The sequence below is a fragment of the Xyrauchen texanus genome, chromosome 9 (genome assembly GCF_025860055.1).
Source record: "Xyrauchen texanus isolate HMW12.3.18 chromosome 9, RBS_HiC_50CHRs, whole genome shotgun sequence".
Taxonomy (NCBI): domain Eukaryota; kingdom Metazoa; phylum Chordata; class Actinopteri; order Cypriniformes; family Catostomidae; genus Xyrauchen; species Xyrauchen texanus.
This window is the reverse complement of record NC_068284.1, coordinates 35,572,899-35,594,885: the sequence shown is the minus strand read 5'-3', so window position 1 is coordinate 35,594,885 and position 21,987 is coordinate 35,572,899. Positions and strand designations below refer to the sequence as shown.

Genomic DNA, 21,987 nt, shown 5'->3' with positions numbered 1-21,987 from the left:
AAAAAATTAATTGATTGGATAACCTTGTCATTCAGTACATTCAGGTAGTCAGCTGAATTCATTTTATTGCCGCATAATGTTGCTGAGTCTAGACCTGACAAACTGAAGCATCCCCGGGTCATAACACTGCCTCAGGAGGCTTGTACAGTGGGCACTATGCGTGATGGTGCATTGCTTCATACCCTTCCCTTCCCATCCTGATGCGACCATCGCTTTGGAATGGCTGTTCCAGGTTTTAATAATGCGTTGGACATTTCTTAACCCAATTCCAGTGATTTCAGCGATTTCCTATCAGTAACATCGTTTATTGATAATTTGTTTTATAATTTCTTGCATATGGAGCTAAATAAGTAACAACAAATAATGATTGCACTGCAGTTTGATGTGACTTCATTTTGACTATGATAAAATTATAAGAAATAATTGGGCATAAACATTGAACATTCAGCAACTCATTACAGTTTGCAATGGTTGTGTTAATTTGTGCAGTGACTTTAAAATATTTTGTGAGACTTTGTTGCACTTGAAAAATTAATCAATGTAAGAATTATCTTGTTTAATAAGCATGTAATTATTTGGCTGATTCATTGCTCAAAGTGTTAGCCTAGCTCACCCAACGATGAAAATTTTGTCATCATTTACCTACGTTCCAAAATGTTGTTCCAAACCTGTATGTCTTTCTTTCTCATTTTCCCCCAACATAAATAACTAATTCCATCTATTCAATACAATGGCAGTTGATAGTGACTCACTTCAAAGGTTATAAATAAGCACCCAAAAGTATAAGTAGACCATGTACCATAATATTTTAAATTTTATTTGTTTTTTAAAAACAATATCAAGATTAAACAATCTAACAAGATAAAAAAAAATATCGGCAGACCCTCTAGGGGGCATGGACCCCTTGTTTAGGACCCTTATTTTAATCCTTTAAATAAGCATACATCTACTTTTGGTTTGTCTTTTTCTATCTCACAGGTCTGTATCGTGTTGTGGGTGGCATTGTGTCTCCTGTCAGTGATGGTTATGGTAAACAGGGTCTTGTTGTGTCAAAACACCGACTCGCTATGGCAAGACTGGCCCTGCAGAGCTCTGACTGGGTTACTGTCGATGACTGGGAGAGCCAGCAGTATGATTGGACAGAGACTGTGGTGACCATGAGGTGAATATTAAATATAAAATATAAAGAAAGATAACAGCAAGTATCCAGATTTGACTTCCTGCCGTGACTAACGGGACTCATTTTATCCAGTCTAAAAGTTTGATAAACAGGAAACTTTTTGGCGATATGTTTCGTCTTTGAAAACAACTGTGACACTGGCTGTGAAGGAGACATTAAACAGTTTTGACAGATGGGGTGCTAAATACTGATTGCACCCAGAAAGTGCTCAGCAGCTCAGAGATAGTCATCTTTGATGATAGAAAAGCAGCCTTTTCTTTGTTACTTCAAAAACATTACAAAAAACACTGTATCCGCAAAGCAACCAGCATTGTGGACGACCCCACACACCCCTCACACAAACTCTTTACCCTCCTCCCGTCTGGCAAGAGGTACCGAAGCATTCGGGCCCTCACGGCCAGACTGTGTAACAGCTTCTTCCCCCAAGCCATCAGACTCCTCAATACTCAGAGACTGGTTTGACACACACGTGTCCTGAGTTGCACTTTAATTACTGTCACTTTATAACTGTCTGCTACCTCAGTAACTGCTATGTGCATAGAACATTATCTCATAGTATGTTATGTTTACATTTTTAGAAACTGTCATCTTTTTGCACTACTGAGTACTGGTCGGCGCTGCACTGTCTATTGTCCTGTTCATTGTCAGTAATTTGTTGTACTGTCCTGTACTTTTTGCACATGTTTGCACGTGCACTTTATATAGGTATATGTAGGTTTTTTTTATATAGGTATTTTATTTCGTTGTGTTGTCTCATGTGGTCCTGTGTTGGTCCTTTGTTGTTTTTATGTAGCACCATGGTCCTGGAGGAACGTTGTCTCGTTTTGCTGTGTACTGTACTAACTGTATATGGTTGAAACGACAATAAAAACCACTTGACTTGAACATTCTGGGTGCGTCTTCATACACACTTTAAATTTTAAACATACTGGCATTTTTAAAATGAATGAGGTTTTGATATGCTGTTCAATCACTTCTGACATTAACTTAGCCTTCACATTAATGACACCTTCACAACTAAGAACTGGTATTGCCTGCATATTTGGGTTCAAAGAGATCATTTTCTTTTTTGGGTGAACTCTGTCTTCATTTACTCACCCTCATTTTGTTCCAAACCTGTATGACTTTCTGTCCTATGTGGAATAAAAAAGGGGATGTTAAGCAGAATGACTCAGTCACCATTCACTTTCATTGTATGTACAGAAAAAACACGCAATGAAAGAATGGTGAATGTGATTAACTTAATGGTTTTTATTTCCTTTTGTGTTCTACAGAAGAAAGAAAGTCATACAGGTTTAGAACAACATGGGGGTAAATAAATAATGACAGTATTTTCATTTTGGGGTCATCTATCACTGTAACTTTTACTTTAATGACCACCTATGAACTGATGGTGACTGCATACTTGGGCTTAAAGTATGTTATGCCCCACTAAAGAATTCCCAGAAGTCTAATTTATATAACACAATGTATACACAAGAAGTAAAATAATGGTGTTCAGTGGCTGAACCTCTGAGAAGCAGGTATAGATTTAGAGATAATCTTTACTGTAGAAGAAAAAGGCCTACACCATTTTGCCATTTTACCTTTCTTTGTTGCCTTTACATGTGAGAATGCCATTTACCTTGCATTGCCCTTTCTGAAGGTTGATGCACAAACTGACTCAACTTCCCAAACTCAGTCATCTTCAAAATATCTGTGCTGTGCTAAAGCCAAAACTTTATATAAGCTAAATCCTTAAATTCCCTAGGTATCAATTATCAATCAAGTATCAATCAAGTATCAATTAGCCAAACACTATTTGACTCACTTCAGCCCGCTATCCATCATAACATCCTCAGTTTCTATTCTCCTCAAATATTGTCCCAGAAAATATGAAGTACCCAGTCATCCTTCAGGACTTTGGCTGCTAGTGATGTTTGTCTGCGAGCCTGCCAGATTTGTGTCCCCTCTTTCCGCCATGACGAACCATTCCACCTTCTGAATCACTCAAGAGATGGCAAAGTAACAAGAAACTGTTTAAGGACCCCTTAGAACACTTTGGGCTGAATGCCTACTGCTGGCTATGCCCTAAGGTGGTTCATTAATACTCAGTTGCTAGCTTTACAGAGAGGAGAATGGCCACTCTTCTGACAGTGGCCCGTGCCAGGGCTTTGTCTATGTAAGTTTGTTATTCACTTCCTGGCAGACTTGGACAAAATCACATACTTGCTTATGTGCCCTTGGAAATGCCCTATTTGTTGCATTACCAGGTTGAGTTCTCACTATTTTAAAGGACAAAGGCTTATGCTGCATAAATACATGTTCTGTTTCAAAACCTAGTAATCTGCCTATTTAGGCAGAATTTTAAATCACCCCAATGGAATGGCTGTTCCAAAAGGTAGTTTGTTTACCTTGTTGGCTAGATAATTGTGTACCTTTTAAAGGGATAGTTCACCCAAAATTGAAAATTTTCTCATCATTTACTCACCCTCATGCCATCCCAGATGTGTATGACTTTCTTCCGCTGAACACAAAACAAATATTTTTAAAAGAATATCTCCGCTCTGTAGACAATGCAAGGGAATGGTGGCCAGAATTTTGAAGTTCCAAAAAACATATAAAGGCAGCATAAAGATAATGACTCCAGTTGTTATATCCATGTCTTCATAAGTGATATGATAGGTGTGGGTGAGAAACAGATCAATATTTCAGTCCGTTTATTAATAAATCTCCACTTTCACTTTCACATTATTTGTGTATATCAACACCTACTGGGCAGGAAGGATAATTTATAGTAAAAAGGACGTAAATATTTATCTTTTTCTCACCGACAACTATCATATCGCCTTTGAAGATAGGGATTACACAACTGACTGCATTACTTTTATGCTGCCTTTATATGCTTTTTGGACATTCAATGTTCTGGCTGCCATTTAATTGCATTGTATGGACTTACAGAGCTGAGATTTTCTGCTATAAATATTTGTTTGTGATCAGCAGAAGAAAGAAAGACATAAACATTTGGGATTGCATTAAGGGTAAGTAAATAATTACATTTTCAATTTGATTTACATAAAAAGTTATGAAATTGGTAAATCTAATTTACATTTACATTTACGCATTTGGCAGACGCTTTTATCCAAAGCGACATACAGTGCAATTTTTACAGGGACAATCCCCTCGGAGCAACCTGGAGTTAAGTGCCTTGCTCAAGGGCACAATGGTGGTGGCCATGGGATTCGAACCAACGACCTTCTGATTAACAGCCCTGTGCTTTAGCCACTATGCCACCTAAAAAACCATAAAAGGTGACTGTTTTTCCCAATATTTGTGTGTGCAACCTAAAAGTCAAACCCTATACAATTGTAAGTCAAGTCTAGGGTTGTCAACGCTCCAGTATTAGCCAGGACGTTCTGTATGGGACAGAAACTTGTGCTCATCCTCTAACGACTTGAGACTTAAGAAGGCATTTTCAGTAAGCGAACATAGCAAGCAATGATGCTCACTGGTTTTTAAGGTGCATTCTAGGAATTTTTGGGGAGCTAATGTTTCAGTGCACTGAAACGATTTTGCAAATGGGACAACCCTTGAAATGTCTGACTCCCTGGCGAGTGTCCTGACTACTGAACTAGGAGACTAATTAAGATGCACCTATAGTGTGTGGTAACACCATAGTGCTTTGCTATTGGTTAGAACAGATGTCCTGTGTTACATATAAAATTAGTCAAGCAGGTTATTACAATTCCTTGATCACGTTTCATCTCAAATTCATGGAGGCTTTTATACCCTATAGTTAGACATTTTTTTTAATATGTATCCAACATATGTATCCATAGAGGGCAATATATAGTTCCTGTATATGTCCTCTCAGTTGTTATCCCCTTGTAAGGGGTTTGCACTCCAATCTGCCTTTACGCAATACCAAAGCTGCTTATAGCCTCTTGCGAGTAATCAGAGAAGTTGAGACGCAGATCTATAGGCTCACATTCAGTGTGAATGTAAAGCTTCTCCCACATCCATAAGCTGCTTACCTAAACAGTATGGCCATTCATGCAAATTGTTTCTTATCATCTGTTTTTGTTTCTCCCTGCCTCACAAAACATCTCGCTGTCAGGTACCACTACAGCCGAATAGACGCTCAGTATCAGCAGAGAATAGGAGAGCGCAAGGACCGGCCCACAAACATGCAGCCAGAATTGAGTAAGCCCCACCCACCACTCACCAAGTCTTCCTAAAGCCAGGTGCACACTTTATTACTTTTTTCTGTTCTTTACTTTAACTGTGCGACATCAACTGTTTGTTTTTCTTTAGTGTTTTTTTTAATACTTTGATCATGATTGAGAGTGTTGATTGGCCGTTTTAAGTTACCAGTCCATGTCCATTATGACATCCTCATTTTCAGGTGACATTTTTATGGTTCAAATAATGGCAAAGTTTTCCTTGGAAAATTGTATTTAAAAAAAAGTCGAAAAAATTGCTCATTCTTCAGAGTGAACTCAATATCTTGATAGAACAAACTTAATGTGGGAGAATGCTGAATAACACCATATTTAAATTGCATATCATACTGTATGTACAAGCTTGTAATATTTCTATCTGAACATACGCAGGTCATTTATTGCTGTGCTCCTATTGGTTTTTCATTAGACGGCCTTCATAGAAGCAGTCACTCTGTAGGACTGCAACCCAAAATATCCCTGTCAGAACTTTGTCAGAGGCAATCAATCAGCCGTTGGTGAGCATGTAACACTAAGTGACCGAAGACTGCCAAGTTTGTTTTACAATTGTAAAAAGTCATGGCCAAATTCGTACGGTGTGCTCTAGACTAAAGTTGGCACAGAAACCTCTTATCACAGTTCTGTTTTCCCTAAGCCTACTCTCTGGCACAACAGATTCTTTTCTGTCTTTGCTACTCTCTGATATAAGTCTAATGCATTTAAAGCAGGCAGTTTTCTTCTCTCTGGCCAACACAAGCACTGTAAGGCCTCTGTTCAACAGTGCTTTTATTTGGGGTTGCTGTAGAGGAGCATGCTAATGAAGCCTAATACCCACCAGAGGATGACTGGTTTTAACAAAATGCATGCTCAGACTATTAATGAAGCTGAGATTAATAGCCAGGATCACTTTAAAACTAGACAAGGGCTAAGAAAGATGGAAAACAACATAGCACACTCATATCTCAAAATCCCTAGCTGGACTACAATGATTCTTTGCAAATCCCTTGTTCTGATGCTGCTTGCCTCTTTTGTATTTTCTTTTGTTTAAAAGTGGGAGATTATATAAAAGAAATCCTACTAATTTTCTTGTTGAATTATCACAGAGATTATTCTTATTTAAAAATGTATTTTTCTATAATTCACACATCAAAGGAACTTGGCATGTATTGAATTATGCCATTTTATCATTGTCTTGAAATATTAGGTTGTTATTAATGTTGCTACTGAACCATAAAACAATTCTATGTTTTCCTACTCTGTGCTTTTTCATGAATGTATTCATTACTAGAATAAGCATAAATAGTGTGGGATTCCCGAGGCTCATTCAGTGTGCATGACATTTTGTTTAGGGCTATGTTGAGTCACAGAGAACAGAAATGCTGTAGTGGTCCTGCAACATTCATTTCCTGCCCCCTGCAATGCATGTCTGCTTAAACAAAAGACAGCTTTCATACACACAGTTATGGCTAAAGTATTAAAGATAAAAGCATTCTATTGATACCTTCATATGCTGTAAATGGTGAGGTCGAGCCTTGTTGTAGCTTGCTAAGACAATGATTTTTAGTGCAGCAAGTTTCAGGCAGAAACTCTCAGGAATGTTTCATATTTTTTATGTGATGCACTTAACCTGTCAAACCACTTAGAGAGCTCCGATCTACAGTGTGCTGAGATATTATACACTGGATGGTGTGTTATTAGGCTTAAAGGGAAATGGGAATATGTTTTACTCTTCTGTATAACTAATATCAATTTTATGTCTAGGCTATTAGTTAATGCGTACACTGCAGCTACCATTAAATATTGTATTTGTAATACTATTTTATTATTAAGCTGAACTGAAAATGTAATCTTTAAAATGTGAAAAAAATGAGCATTATTTCCTCAAAGTATCTGGCTGGTTTTTGACTCATCATCTGATCTTTATATTTTACAGAAAAGTATTTAACATTTCAGATAATTATAATGTTGGTCCCATTACGACTTTAACTTAATAATCCTAAAATCTAAAATAATTGGTAACCTATAAAGGGGAAATAAGTAATATGTTTTCATGAAGGAAAAACAGATACAAGGCACTAACGTGGGGTATGGTTTAAAGAAAAAAAGCCTTCATCAGGGTGTAAATTACAAAGGAAAAAATTACAACAGGAATTTATAAGGAAGAGTGTGTCACATGACTACCACATGTTCTTCATTTATTGGCTAATTACAATTTAAAACACCTAAGTTGAAGATAAAGAAGTGTAGATTCACTGGTCTTGCATTCTTTTTTTCTTTCTTTTTTGTTTAGAGCTTGACAGACAATGGTCATCATGTACCGTACTTTCATAGAATGAAATGCGCTAAATGTCAAATTTTTTGCTCCATAGGTATTAATAAAGAAGAAAAATCTTGCACACTGCTGCTGCTTGTGAATATTATACAATTTATGAATATGTTTCTGTCATGCAACCTTCGTCAGTTATTTAAAAGCCAAGAATGGATCACCTGCTAATTTAAAGGGGTCATGTCATGCATTTTTTATTATTTTAATATGTTCCTTGAAGTTCATTTATGATATTAGTAAGGTTTTTTGCTCAAAAAACAGTTGTATATTTGTAAATCGTGATCATTTTCCACCGTAATTTCTGCCTTTTGTCAGAAACGCTGCTTCTCCTTTAATACTTGGCAGTAAATGCCCACTCTTATGATTGGCTCTCTGCTCTTGACTGACCTGCTCTCTCTTCTTGCCATCTCACTGCTACTGGGAAGGGCTACAGAAGTGATAAGGTGAAATAGACATTGATGAGTTGTGGAGGAGGTCAGAGGCTAATGTCTAACACAGTACGACATCACAATGTGGAGGAAGTAGAGAACGAGTCATTTTGGCAGCTTAGTTTCAACAAATGCTTGTTTTGCAGTAAGAAGACATTTTTGAGTTCTGAAACTTACAGTATGTATTCATAGTACAATGGCCTCTTTTGTCAAAAGATCAAGGAATATTTGATTCTTCATGTCATGACTCCTTTAAAGTATAGAGCGATCATCAAAAATATTTACAGACAGTCATGTCCAATGGCAATCAGAAAAAAGGTGACAACCTAACCTTTACAACAGAGAGGAATACACCTCCTATAGGATGTTCCAAAAAAAACAATAAATTCAGTATACCATTTTGAGTTGACATCATGAGAAAAACAGTTTCCTTAAATATAATATTTATTCAAAATCCCCAAAATATAAAAAAAATAAAATATACAATATAAATTCCCTATTTACAACCATTCTTCATACAGATAACAATGGATTGAACATAGAAACGTATCATAAATTTGCAAATACATTTGTTTTCAAAACAAATTTCTTCATCACAGCATAACAATAAAAAGGAAGTTCTTCATTAATACCCATTGTGACTAACTTTTGGAGAGTATATATCCAGAAGACCTCATGTCTTTGTAATAAACTGTCTGTGTCACCACCTTTAATTGGCACCTTGACCTTTTCAATTCCATGACGTACAAATGGCAATGGTTAAAAATAATATAATGAACTGCAGTTCTATCATTTGTATCTTTGTCTAATTTAACTTTTAAATTCACCAATGTGTTGTGTAAGTTGTCTAGACGTTTTTCCCATATAGCCTAGACCACAAGGGCAACAAATCAAGTAAACTATGTGTCGGGGTACAGTACATGTGACAACACTGGAGATGGGGAAACCATTTCTCAGAGTGGGGATGACAGAAATTATTTTTTTTATTGGTATTGTTACATTGGACACAATTACCACATATATAATTGCCATTAGGAATAGGGCTAAGCAAGGTCTGGTTACATGTAGGCCCTTTTTTCATGAATCAAAAGATTTTTTTAATTAGTATCTCTTTTATACATCAGTATAATACATCAGTCAATTATTGTGCTGCTCTTGGAATTGCACGTCATCCTCGGTATGTCCATCGAGGGTCACGCCATCCCTGCAGATTACCTGCTGATTCACCTGACAACCACCACATACTGGCCATCTGGTCTTCACGCCGTCGCCCTCCGACTGGTGAAAGTGATTTGAAGCAGGTGTCAGTTTTGATTATCTCAGTTTGCTGAAATGCACATCTTTTATTTCACCACAAAATGCAGATTTCACCACTACTAGGATGGCAGTCATAAATGCACGTTTAATATCGAACAACTTTTTTTTATATCACGATCATTGGACTTTTTATTCATCACTGAGTCTTTGCTGAATCCTGGCAAACAAATGGCCCTGGGGGAATCTAACACCGCCAGGTTGTGACTTTTTAAATTCCCCACGGACTTCAGGATGAGGTGGCATTGCCACTGTTTTAAAAACTCCTTTAAATGCAGAATGCTACCTATGGACATATATTCCAGTTTTGAGGTCCAATTGTTAAAGATTGACATCTGGGTCCTGTCTTCTGCACAGGACTTCATTCAACAATTTTCTGACTTTCTCTCTGGACTGGTGTCATGTGGTGACAGATTCCTGATTCTGGGGTTTTTAATATTCATGCATGCTGTCCATAGAAACCGCTGGTAAATTAATTTCTTTACATTTTGTACAACATGTCACTGGTCCTTCTTACAATATGGATCATACATTAGATCTGGTGTTATCGTATGGTCTTTCTGTGTCCAACCTAGAGGTCTTAGATATTGGCATTTCTGACCATTATTCTATAATGTTTGAGTCTGTGTCTACTTGACCTCTGCCTACTTTTTTCTCAGCCCTTACGCCACTCCCGGTCCATTCACTCATCTACTACAAAAAAAAATCCAGATTTTATCTAACGCATTTAACAGATGATGTCTAAGTTGGACTCGACATTGAATCATTGGTTTAAGCTTTAAATAAATCTTGTAGTTTTGCACTTGATAACGTTGCTCCGCTCAAGCCAAGGAGAGTTAAGGCTGTTTCACAGCCTTTGCTAAATGACGTCATCCGCACTCTCGGACAAGAGTGCAGAAAAGAGACAAGCTTCAGGTCTCTTATGATATTTTAAAGGAATGTTTAACAAACTATCAGAGAGCTGTAAAGGAAGCGAAATTTAAGTTTTTCTCTACATTAATCTCTGATAATGCAAATCGACCAAAGGTTTTGTTCAAAACAATTGATTCTGTTTTGAACCCACTAAAAATGCTTTTCTAGATGCCGTCCATGAGAACTATGAAACATTTGTACACTTCTTTACTCACAAAATTGAGCAGCTCCCTGACTCACTTTCAACAAGTTACATCAGAACAGTTAGTAGATGTAGTCTCCAAAATGAAGTGTTCCAGTTACAAGCTGGATATTCTTTCTCCACACCTTCTTAAGGAAGTTTTCATGACTATCAGTTCCAGTGTGACAGCTATAATTAACAGCTCATTAGCAAGTGTAGTTGTTCCAAGTAATTTTAATCATCTAATTCTACATCCTTTGTTTAAAAAAATAAATGTTTTGGATCCTGCAATACACAACAATTACAGACCAATCTCTAAACTACCTTTTATTTCCAAGATGTTGGAGAGAGTTGTTTATTCGCAGCTAAGTATCTAAATGCATTAAACATTTTAGATACATTTCAGTCTGGTTTCAGACACGAATCTGCATTGTTGAAGGTCACTAATGATAATTTACTCTCCATGGATTCAGGTTCACCTGTCGTCTTAGTTTTATTAGATCTCAGTGCCACAATCGACCATAATATTCTCCTCAATTGTCTGGAATGTATGGTTGGCATCCAGGGGATGACCCTCCAGTGGTTTTCCTCCTATTTAAAAGAAAGGATGTTCTCTGTGAATTTAGGTAATTTTTCTACTACCTCGGCTCAATTACAGTGTGGTGTCCCTCAAGGGTCAATCTTAGGACCCTTGTTATTTTCACTGTATATGCTTCCTCTGAGGTCTTTTTGTTCATCTAAGTTTGCCCTAAATTGCTTCAAAGATATTAAACATTGGCTGGCAAGAAATTTCTTACAATTAAATGAAAGCAAAACCGAAGTTCTGATTTTAGGTTCCTCCATGTCCTCCTTACCTGGCCTGGTTGCCCAGTTAGGTCCTCTGTCGTCGACTATACGAGATAATGTCTTGGAGTCTTGGAGTGATTTTAGACTCATCAATACTTTTTCAAGGGTAGCTTATTTCTACTATTGCTAAATAAAACATTTTCTTTCCCATAAAGACTTGGAAATTGTGATCCATTCATATATTATACAAGGTTAGACTATTGCAACTCATTGTACATTGGTCTGCCACAAACTGCATTATCCCGCCTTCAGCTTGTTCAAAACACAGCAGCTAGGTTTTGAACAGGGTCAGGAATGAGGGATCACATTTCCCTGAGAAATGCAAGCTTGTAGTACCATCCGTTTACACCAGAGGGCAGTAAGTGAAACTTCAGCTGTATGGCAATGCACAGTTTATACAGTGAACAAAACAACCCTTCAGCAGACTGCACTACACAAACCTTTGTTACGTTCTTGCGCTCAAAACATGTGATTGAGTGCAAATTCGAACTAAGGGATCTCAAGATGTGTTCTAAGTATTAAACTATATTTAACGTGACACAGTGACCTAAACATTTTATGTTTATGACGCAACGCACCCGAGACACTACACAAGCATGTCTGACGCAGGTGTACATTGACAGTTCCTTAAACAAGCCCTCATGATAAATCTTGAACTGATTGACAAATTCACCTGCAAAATGGATTGCTGTGAACTATATGCCAATGATTGGCTTATGTTCAATAATATGGTAGTAAACAATACATTGTATTCTAAAGCCTCTTTTTGTGTTGTCTTATCAATGATGAACACTTCTGCTGCAAGAATATAATGCATTTTAATTATCTGAATATTTTGTATATATATAATTTTTTTATATTTAAAGATAACTATGTATAATTATTTCATCATTATATATTGAATTATTGCTATATGAGGGGCTTTCTCAGCAAGTATTTGTGTATGCGATTAAATGTGATTAATTGCGATTCATTAATTGGGACACCATGAAATTAATTAGATTAAAAAAATGTATTTACAGCCCTAATTGAAAGGTTTTTTATTTATTTTATGTTTTATATTTAACTTTAAATCAGTCTGTTTTTATATATTTTGTTTGTTTGATCTGTAAAGCACTTTGGGTCAACTTCTGTTGTTTTTAAATGTGCTCTATAAATAAAAGTTGACTTGACTTTTAAACACAAGAAGAGGGGGTCCTGAAACTTGTCTGTGAAGACAGGATCGGATGCCAACAAATCCCAATGTTTTCAATTGTTCCATAGATAAAAAAAGAATTATAATATTGATAAAAAAAATATATAATTTTCATGAACTTTCAGATTACACGTTTTAGCGCGACATTAAAGATTTGTTCAGAGCTATTGTTCAGAAACACTAAGTTCCTTTAATTATATACACGCAACAATTCATGCTTAACTTATGAAAATAACAATGAAAGTGCACAGTAGCTGTCATTTCACTAATATACAGAAATGCTTAAATTCATTGGAATTATAATGATGTAATATGGTGATACGTAATAGAATTGGTTTTCCCTACAGGTGGTCCACAGCTGAAGCTGCTTTGTGGAGCTGATTTCATGGACACATTTAAGGTGCCTGAGCTCTGGAGGGAGGATCATATAGAAGAAGTGGTGGGCCGCTTCGGACTAGTCTGTGTGAGCCGCAGTAGCCTGCAGCCAGACCAGGCGATACATGAGTCTGACATGCTGGCCAGGCACAGACAGAACATTTTCCTAGTTCGGGAATGGGTCCATAATGAGATCAGTGCTACAGAGGTCCGAAGAGCCTTACGACGGGGCCGCAGCGTTAAATACCTCTTACCAGACTTGGTTATTGATTACATAAATGAGCACAACCTGTACACGCAGGACCACGAGATGAAGAACAAAGACGTTAAACTCCAACCTTTTACCAAGCAAACAATACAAGACTGACTCATAGGGACTCCAGTGTGATATCGTAGCTTGCAATTACATGTTTTGCACTGCCATATGTGTGTGGTCCATATAAAAGTTATTGTGACGCTTATTTTAAGCCACACTTAATGGTTGAATGTCTTTCAATTTCAGTATATTACAAAATATCAAACCAAGTGGCATTTATTTAAGAAAATATACACTATAGCACAAACACACTTCAAGTTCTAGTGGTAAAAATTAAGCCAACACATTTGGACACTTGTTGTCAAATGTTAGTAGAACATGTCCAAACTACACCGGTGTTTACTCTCTGTATATTTAAAAGATTGAAATTTCCTCTCTTCCTTTTTTAAGACATGAAAGCAGGAAGCTCTAGAGACATTGCATATTTTGCAGTTTTATCCATAACCAATGTTACCTGTCTGCCACGGTATAGTGTGTGGAGAGGGATTTAAGAATGTATCCTATCTCTGCAGCAGTTAGATTTGTCAGATCACTACAGAGCTGTATGTATATGTTCTGCAGGTCAGGGATTTGTTGACTTTTGCTGAATGTCACAAGGAAGATAAATAACAGAGCCTTTACACTTTGGAGAGCAAACATTCCTTCTTGAATTTCCATTTGCACAGTAGGCGTCAGTCAGATCTCACAAGATGTTTCATCAAGCATTGTCGAAAGAAAAAAGTATCGGATGAAATAAAATGAAAGAATGCAGTTTGGGATGTTTGAGGTGATGTCTAATTCTGAAACTAATAGTTTAAATCTAAAAGTCTTTTTCATTGTGTTACTAACAGCAAAGTTTTGGCTCAAACATGCTAGTTGCTTAAAGAGTGTTTTTGAAAAGTGCTTGCCTACAGCTTTGTGTGGGTTTCAATAAAGAAGCTTGAGAAATTGGCTGATTGAGATTAATTCAACACAGTCTCTCTTTTCTAGATTGCACAGAATGGCCATGTGTTCCAACACAAAGCAAAATACACTTTAACTGACAGAGTGACAAGTCAATTAGACCATATATCAATAGCAATACTTACTTTCCAGAAAACATCTTTTATTTGAAGAAGAAATAGTTCTACATCACTAAAATGCATTTGAAAAGTTGGCATCCACTTGTTTTTGCTGTTTTGCTTTTCATCTGAAATTCCTTAATTAAGGTGTCTTTGATCATGTGAACTAATTATTTTCACTAACCCTAGTTTAGTAATTCATCTCAACCTTGCCAAGAACTCCTTGTGATCCGAGCCAACCCGTCTATTGACCACAACCTCGCTATTCATCTTGGTTTAACCACACTAAAGCCAACCAGGACAGCCTGGAACTTTTGGGAGTGGTGGTTGATAACCAGCTTAACTTCACCCACATCTCATCAACCTCCCAGTCTTGCAGGTTTGCACTGTAGAACATGTCTGAATATGCTGTGTAGCTCCTGGTCCAACCTCTGGTCATTTCAAGATTGGCTTACTGTAACGCGCTGTTGGCCAGCCTCCCAGCTAGTGCGATTAAGCTGCTGCAGATGGTCCAGAACACAGTAGCATGTCTGGACAGTAGCATGATCACTCCTATCTTGTTTTAACTCCACTGGTTACCTGTAGCTGCCTGCATCAAGGCTTTGACACTGGCCTTCAGGACAACAATGAAACAGCACCCTCTTACTTCAAGGGTGGTCAAGAGTTTTTGACATAATTGTATGATGTAATCTTATCCAAGTTTGTGATGATGGATTCAAACTCTGGACGTGGAGATGCAGCTTCTACAACAGTATCTAAGAGAAGAAAAAAATAAACCCAAAGGCAATCAGATTATGATGACCCTATTCAAATGAGGGTTTCTTTTAGATGAAAGCATTAGTTTGTGGGAGAACAGCAATATCAAGTCTTCTTTACTCAAGCCTATCAGTGGAGTCCATTAATGCACCTCACAATGCCGGCTGATTATAACGGCTACTGGAAATGATCTCCAATGACAACTTTGAAGAGTATCCCAAAGCTCTCTGAGTTTTTAGACAGCTCAGTAAAAGCAATGATATGTTCTTAATTAGAGATTAAAATGTGTGCAAGTTAGTTTAGCAAGACATGATGTAATTGTCTTAAAAAGGCCAATATTCTCAGGTCTAGTTATGTACATTTATTTTTCTACTTTTAATGAAGACCTGCTCTATCCTAATATACTACATATGGCAAGCATAGATTATTGTTATAACAATATGACTACGATAATTCTCTTTTCTGTTAGATGTCAATGTGTCATCAGGCCTGATAAAAGACATCACTCAGTATGTAGATCATCTTTCACACTTTCAGCACCTTCAAGAACTAAAACATGAACGTTGTGGTCAGTCAGGAGTTTGAGGAGGACCTGAGTGGTGTGGACAACATGTATGGTGAGTGAACTTTGTTAGCCAAACATTATGTATTTTCACTGCAAAAGCATGGCTTGAGTTCTTAAAAAAAAAAAAAAACATTTTATAGCTTTAACATACTTTGCACACCTTAAAATGAACTTTGAGCAAAGAAACATGAACTTTGATTCCAACATGCTTTTGCTTTGCAAGGACACCAAGATGTTGAAAGTATTGAAAGTAAAGTTGAAATATTTATTGAGAATTTCTGTAATTTATTTATTTTTATTTTATATATATATATATATATATATATATATATATATATATATATATATATATATATATATATATACCTATTTCACTAAAACAAATGAGTCATTTTATAACATTCCAAGAGCTTAGCCATGTTATTTCATCTTCGAATTATTCTCTTATAGGGTTAACATTGCTATAATTTCACTGGTCTTGAAAGTCGCTAAATGTGCATGTCATTTACGGTCCACAATTTCTACTAATGAGACCTATAATTGGCTCTTTAATACAATAAGAAGCATTACACTCTCTCTGATGTCCTTCTCGCCCTTTTCTTGTTGTTTTAAGAAACTTGGTATTTGTAAGACGCGTACTGAGATAATTACTGAGAAAAACATGATAATCATGTACCATTATTAACCCTTTTGCCTAGCTGAGCTGGTAGGAACTTAGTGCTGCATTGGACTTGGCCCTGTCTCCTTTCTAAAAACTGGCCATTGTTCACATTCACTACTGAAAAGGGCCAATGACATTTTCAATGAAAAACACTCTAATTCACTGCATACAGTAATAACTGTGATCTGCTTTCAGTGCCCGCATTGTGGTTTTTAGCTACTGCCACTTAAAGGTGGCAGAGGCATTTTTCACATGCTTCTTTTTGTTCTGCATGTAATTAGAATGAAAACACATTTACTATAAGTCAGATTTAATTCAGTCTGTTTTAAAAGTGTATAAGAGCAGAAGTTCTTTTCTCTTTCTACTACATGTGCTAAATCCTTTCTGCTTCCCTGTGTCTTTCCTTGATCACTGCAGTACCCATTGTTTTTGCTGTATACACTGCAAGTTATAAATAAATCACCTTTCTGTTATGCATTATAGACCACTATCAGCTGGGGTGGGGATAAACTGGTGTGTGTGTGCAGAAAGGAGAGATGGAGGGGTTGGGTTGGACCCACTGGATTGAGGGAGATGAATTTCATTTTCAATTCTGCTCATTTAATATATATTGTCCTTGCTATAATTCCTTGTAGGTATAATAGTTTTCCATAGATGTACATTTAAAGCATTAGTTCACACAAAAATAAAAATGTATTCATTGTTTACTCACACCTATGTTTTTAACACTATTTGACTTTCTTTGTTTTTCTTAACACAAAGGAAGAAATAAAATAAAATAAACATTTTGCTCAGTGATGTCACAGAATGGCAGTTTATGGTGACAACCTCTTTAAGCTTCTAAAGGACACAGAAGTATAATTCAGAAGTCTAATAAATTATTCCATGAGACTCGTTGTTATTTACATTTACGCATTTTGCAGATGCTTTTATCCAAAGCGACTTACTCTTATTACAGGGACAATCCACCCGGAGCAACCTGGAGTTAAGTGCCTTGCTCAAGGACACAATGGTGGTGGTTGTGGGGATCGAACCAGCGACCTTATGATTAACAGTTATGTGCTTTAGCCCACTACACGACCACTATGAAAGCATACAATAAGTTTTGGTTCGAAACGAACTGAAATCATGTATTATTAAGTGAAAATGTTCACTGACCGTTGATCTCATGTGCACGTTATAACATTTATATAAAAAAAATCTTATACAAGATAAGAAAGTATAAGATTTGAAAACATAAAACATATGTTTGGGTGGGAGTTACTAGCTACAAATGTAGCAGACAGCAGGAGAAGTGTCAGAATCAGAAGCAATTTTTGCCCCATGATGATGCACCTCAAATAGCACAATACTGACAAACTGGGTATTTTAATACCATTGAACTTGTTGTAAATAATTCTAATGGGCGTCAAACACCATCATTAGGATTTGATAGGACTTTTAAATGATAATATGATGTCTGCGGCTAATAACAAATGTTTGGTTTCAGCGATGTGTTTTATCATGTAATAAGCAAAATACCCTTCCTGATTGCGATGCCTTATCATTACCAAAGGATTGGACATTACTGAAACCAGCTTGTTTCATGTATTTCAATTGTCCTCAAGTGCTGAATGATCATTTTAGAGCCAAAATGAAACATACTTGACTACTTGAGAAAAAAAAAAAAAAAACCCAGCTTAAAGAAATCTAAGGTGGTTAGGTGATCTTCCTGCCTGGCAATACTTGATATGCTGGTCTGTTTTGTGGTTTTAGAGGGCACTTTTCATCTGGTTTGGAGAAGTTGGAGCACCCAGACCAGCTTAAACCAGCTAAGATCAGCAAACCACCATTGGCTCTGGTTTAAGTTTGAAAGTTTTTCAGCAAGGTTACATGTATGATATCTATCTGTTAAGTATGTTTGTCTTTGGTTGCAGCAGCTAAGAGCTGCTGGAACTGTGAATGAACAGGTCTTCAAAAGGTCTTAGACCTTTACCATTGGACATTGCAAGAGATGCAGACAAAAGCCTGACACTATTTCATGGCATAAAATATAAAACACTATAACCTCTATCCATTCATCTACCTATAGTCATATATCTGCAAATGTGGCTTCATGTCTTCCTCTCTTCTAATATGAATTAGACAAACACAGCTTGTGATTTTTTTTGTCACAATCCATAAGTGTTTGTTCGTTCAAATGCTTTCCGAGGAACATTGCCAGTGACTACCCTTCATAGGCACCAATGCTTGTCATTTAGATGTTACCTACAGTATATAAGTAAACACTATGTTAAGCTACTCTGTAAACGAACTATCAAACAACAGGAGCATCAAGATATTGTCTTGGATGCAACAAGCAAGTAGAGTTCTCACTGAAAATTGGGAGCTTCTGTGTATATAAAAGTAATTAGACTCCAGAGAGGTTGTACAGAAGGAAAAATGATGTGAGGAATACGAGTGCCACCCGGCTGCTGTCACACTGGTTGAAGAGCCTGACAGTCTCTTGGGTTCTGAGCATGGCAGGGTTTTGCTTTTCTTTCCCATCATGCCTCTATGAGTGTATACACAAATAATACATAAATCTGTTAAATAAATTTCACTGTTCATACAGTATGTGTCTGCATGTGTTTGTTTCTTTGTACTGTCTATCAAAACACTAGTTTCATTATGCCATATCAACAAGAACACAAACCAAAAATTGCAGCCACATAGCATATGATTTGAACAATTCAGGGTGCCATGTTCACTTTACATTATTTCTGTGATATGCTTCAGTGATTCTGAAGTATTACGTGAATATTAAAGAGAGAGTTCGCCCAAAAATTTAAATTCTGTCAACATTTACTCACCCTCGTCTGTTCTAAACCTGTATGAGTGTCTTTATTCTGTGAGATACAAAAGGAGACTTTAGGCAGAATGACAGCCTCAGTCGCCATTTACTTTATTGCATCTTTTTCCATACAACGTAGTTGTATGGTGACTGAGGCTGCCTAACATCTTGTTCCATCCAACAGGTTTGGAACAACATAAGTGAATAAATGATGAAAGAATTGTCATTTTTTGGGGTGAAATATCCCTTTATCAGGTAAATGAAGCAATATCCTCACATACCCAGTATAACTGTGCATTCATTTAAAATTAAAAAAACATAATTGGCAGTGTGTTCATATTATATATAGGCTTCATAGCAAAATCATAACAAAATCCTTGCTGAGATTTAGTTCTGAATAAAGATCCCTTTTTTCCAATTCTGGTGGCCCAAATCAAGTTTTTGAATCTTGCCTTGGCTGAAAATAGTGGCCTGTTTGCATACCTACACCATCACCAAAGATATGCCCATGATCTCTGTGTTCACCGGTTAACCTATCCAGCAAAAAAGGTAAAGGAAAAACATTGCAAGAGAGGAAATCCAAGAGCATTCGGGGCTGCTTGTAGTCAACAAACATTGGCTTCGAAATTACTAAGCTGTGTGTTGAGCTCACTAGTAAAAAAAACTAAGCATACAAAAGGCACATTCACTTTCAAAAATAGCCCACAAGGACACTGCAATGATTTTGTCCATAGTTGCCTGCATTGAATCAATAACCTGGTTAATGTTCTGCATTGCTTGTACAATCTGCAAACCTTTGACAGATTGTACAAGCAAAACAATCTATTTTATATCTTTACATCTGATTTACCATCAGTTCAGAAAAAGAAAAAAAAAAACATGAATGTCTATCCATAAATCTGAGATCAAACATGCTGAAATAGAGCTTGGCTACATATTTAGAGGAAAGGCTTACCATCTCAAACATAAAATAAGATGTTTATTGCAAACTTAATCTTATCTGTGGGTCTAAGTTCACTTTGATGTAAGGACCATTCTCAGTTCTGAGTGGAGGGAGCAGTTTCTTAGAATCTTGTAAATTTGATGGACATTATTATTACTCTGAACATTAAGACATTCCATTGCTGGAAAACTGTCGCATTGGATCTCTGGTATCCAAGCAACTTTCACTGATGTCAAGAAACCTAACACTATTATTTAAAATGCCAGCTGATTACAGCAAGTTTTGGAAAATGATCACAAATGAAAACTCTAATGAGCACCTGTAAGCTCTTGGTGAGTCAATTATGGACTCTGAAAAGCTGTAAATCTGTTGTAGGCTTAATTAACATTGTCACTGTGCACCATTATAAAACCTTTAGAGCATAATTATATTCCTGAGTAGGTCTGTATAAACCCACCAACAATTAATTATAAAGATCATTAAAATAAACCGAGATTTCACTCGATCTTGTTATATAGTATATGCAGGTCTAAGTATGCAACAGAGTTGGGGAGTTGTTAACTGAAGTAGCGACGCTACAAACTGAACTACACAGTAGTTCATCTAATTTAAAGCAGCAATATGTAACATTGGCATCAAGCATTTAAAATGGGTACTGCAGTCCAAGTTCAAAATATTGGAGAGAATTGTCTTCCCGCCACCTCCTCTCTAGACGCCAAGCCCAGGCGGGTTGCCAGGTTGAGGACACGCAACAGGCACAAGTAAACTGACTATGGCATGCGACGAGCCTTACACTGTAAATTGATCAGCTAATGAATACATTTGAAATGATTTTATTGTTTGCAAATTATAAACCAGGCGGCTCTTGTAGATTTTTTTTTTATAACTCTGTCAATGTCAGCTAGATGTATTACTGGCAAATGGGCAGTGGGCGGGATTACACAGGCCAAAAGGCAAACAGAAATTCCGTCAGGGAATGCACATTTCAAAGTGGAATATACTGGCTGTAGCATTGTTTTCGGAGAAGCCAGTATTTCAACTTAGCATGTTTCCTAAATCTCTGATAACATATTATGATAATTTCATGCTTTAGTATAGTAAATATATTACGTATTGCACCTTTAATTAGTGTAGCTTTTTTTAGTAAAAAGCTAAATTTTTTAGGGATGTTGCGGCACAAAAACGCTACATTTGTCACAATATAATGTATGAACACACAGCAATAAAGTCGAGTAGCCATACTACAACAAGCTCATCTTCCGTCTCTCTCTCTCTCTCTCATTAAGTGGGGAAAACCAATCATTGAAGTGAATGTAAATTAACCAGTTAAAACTAGTAATTCCCTTATATTTAGTGTTGGGAACTTCGATTCATTCTATTGAGTCTGTTCTTTCAGATGGTTGATTTAAATGAACTAGCTCACTTAAATGATTCATTGATTCACTTGAGCTCTGTGCAGCCTTTAAATGGACCTTGCTTTCTTTTTTTGAAGTGAAATATTAAGTTATTGCAGGTGTTTATCACTATATTTCGATTCAATAATATAAAATAAAGTGCTTTGTAGTTTATTCGTTTATATTAAATGTACATTTATGTTCCATTTAACGTTGTCACCATATTTGTTTAACCCTTAAGAAAATGTACCATGCTTTTACTATAGTAATATTGTAGTAAACATGACTAGTAACCATGGTTAATATTATGGTTCCAATGGTTTTACTATAAAACTGTGTTTAAACTATGTATGTTTAAGGAAATGTAACCAAAATTAAATATATAACTATCAAGTTATTTATTGAATTCTGTATTCTTAGAATTAAATAACTCTATTCAACGGTTATATATCTATAACGGGATATTTGTAAAAATATTTTCTTCTTTAAATAGCTTCAATGTAATTAGCTACTTTTTGTTAGTATTTCATAGTGTAGCTATAGT

The 21,987-nt window shown here is 36.4% G+C and overlaps 1 protein-coding gene across 9 annotated transcripts in view; it reads left to right on the top strand.

The window, feature by feature from the left end:
• The window catches only part of LOC127648607 (nicotinamide/nicotinic acid mononucleotide adenylyltransferase 3-like), a 39,894-nt gene that overhangs the window by 5,335 nt on the left and 12,572 nt on the right, over nucleotides 1-21,987 (top strand). For 2 of the 9 annotated variants that reach the window (XM_052133285.1, XM_052133282.1), the window contains exons 3-4: nucleotides 979-1,162; nucleotides 5,277-5,403. In XM_052133285.1, the coding sequence (XP_051989245.1) occupies nucleotides 979-1,162; nucleotides 5,277-5,397 (305 nt within the window). In that variant the 3' untranslated portion in view covers nucleotides 5,398-5,403. Of the gene's footprint in view, nucleotides 1-978; nucleotides 1,163-5,276; nucleotides 5,404-5,772; nucleotides 5,785-12,928; nucleotides 15,405-15,537; nucleotides 15,686-17,252; nucleotides 17,334-21,987 lie in introns of those variants that run through there. The other 7 variants (XM_052133280.1, XM_052133279.1, XM_052133284.1 and 4 more) reach the window with 7 other exon arrangements.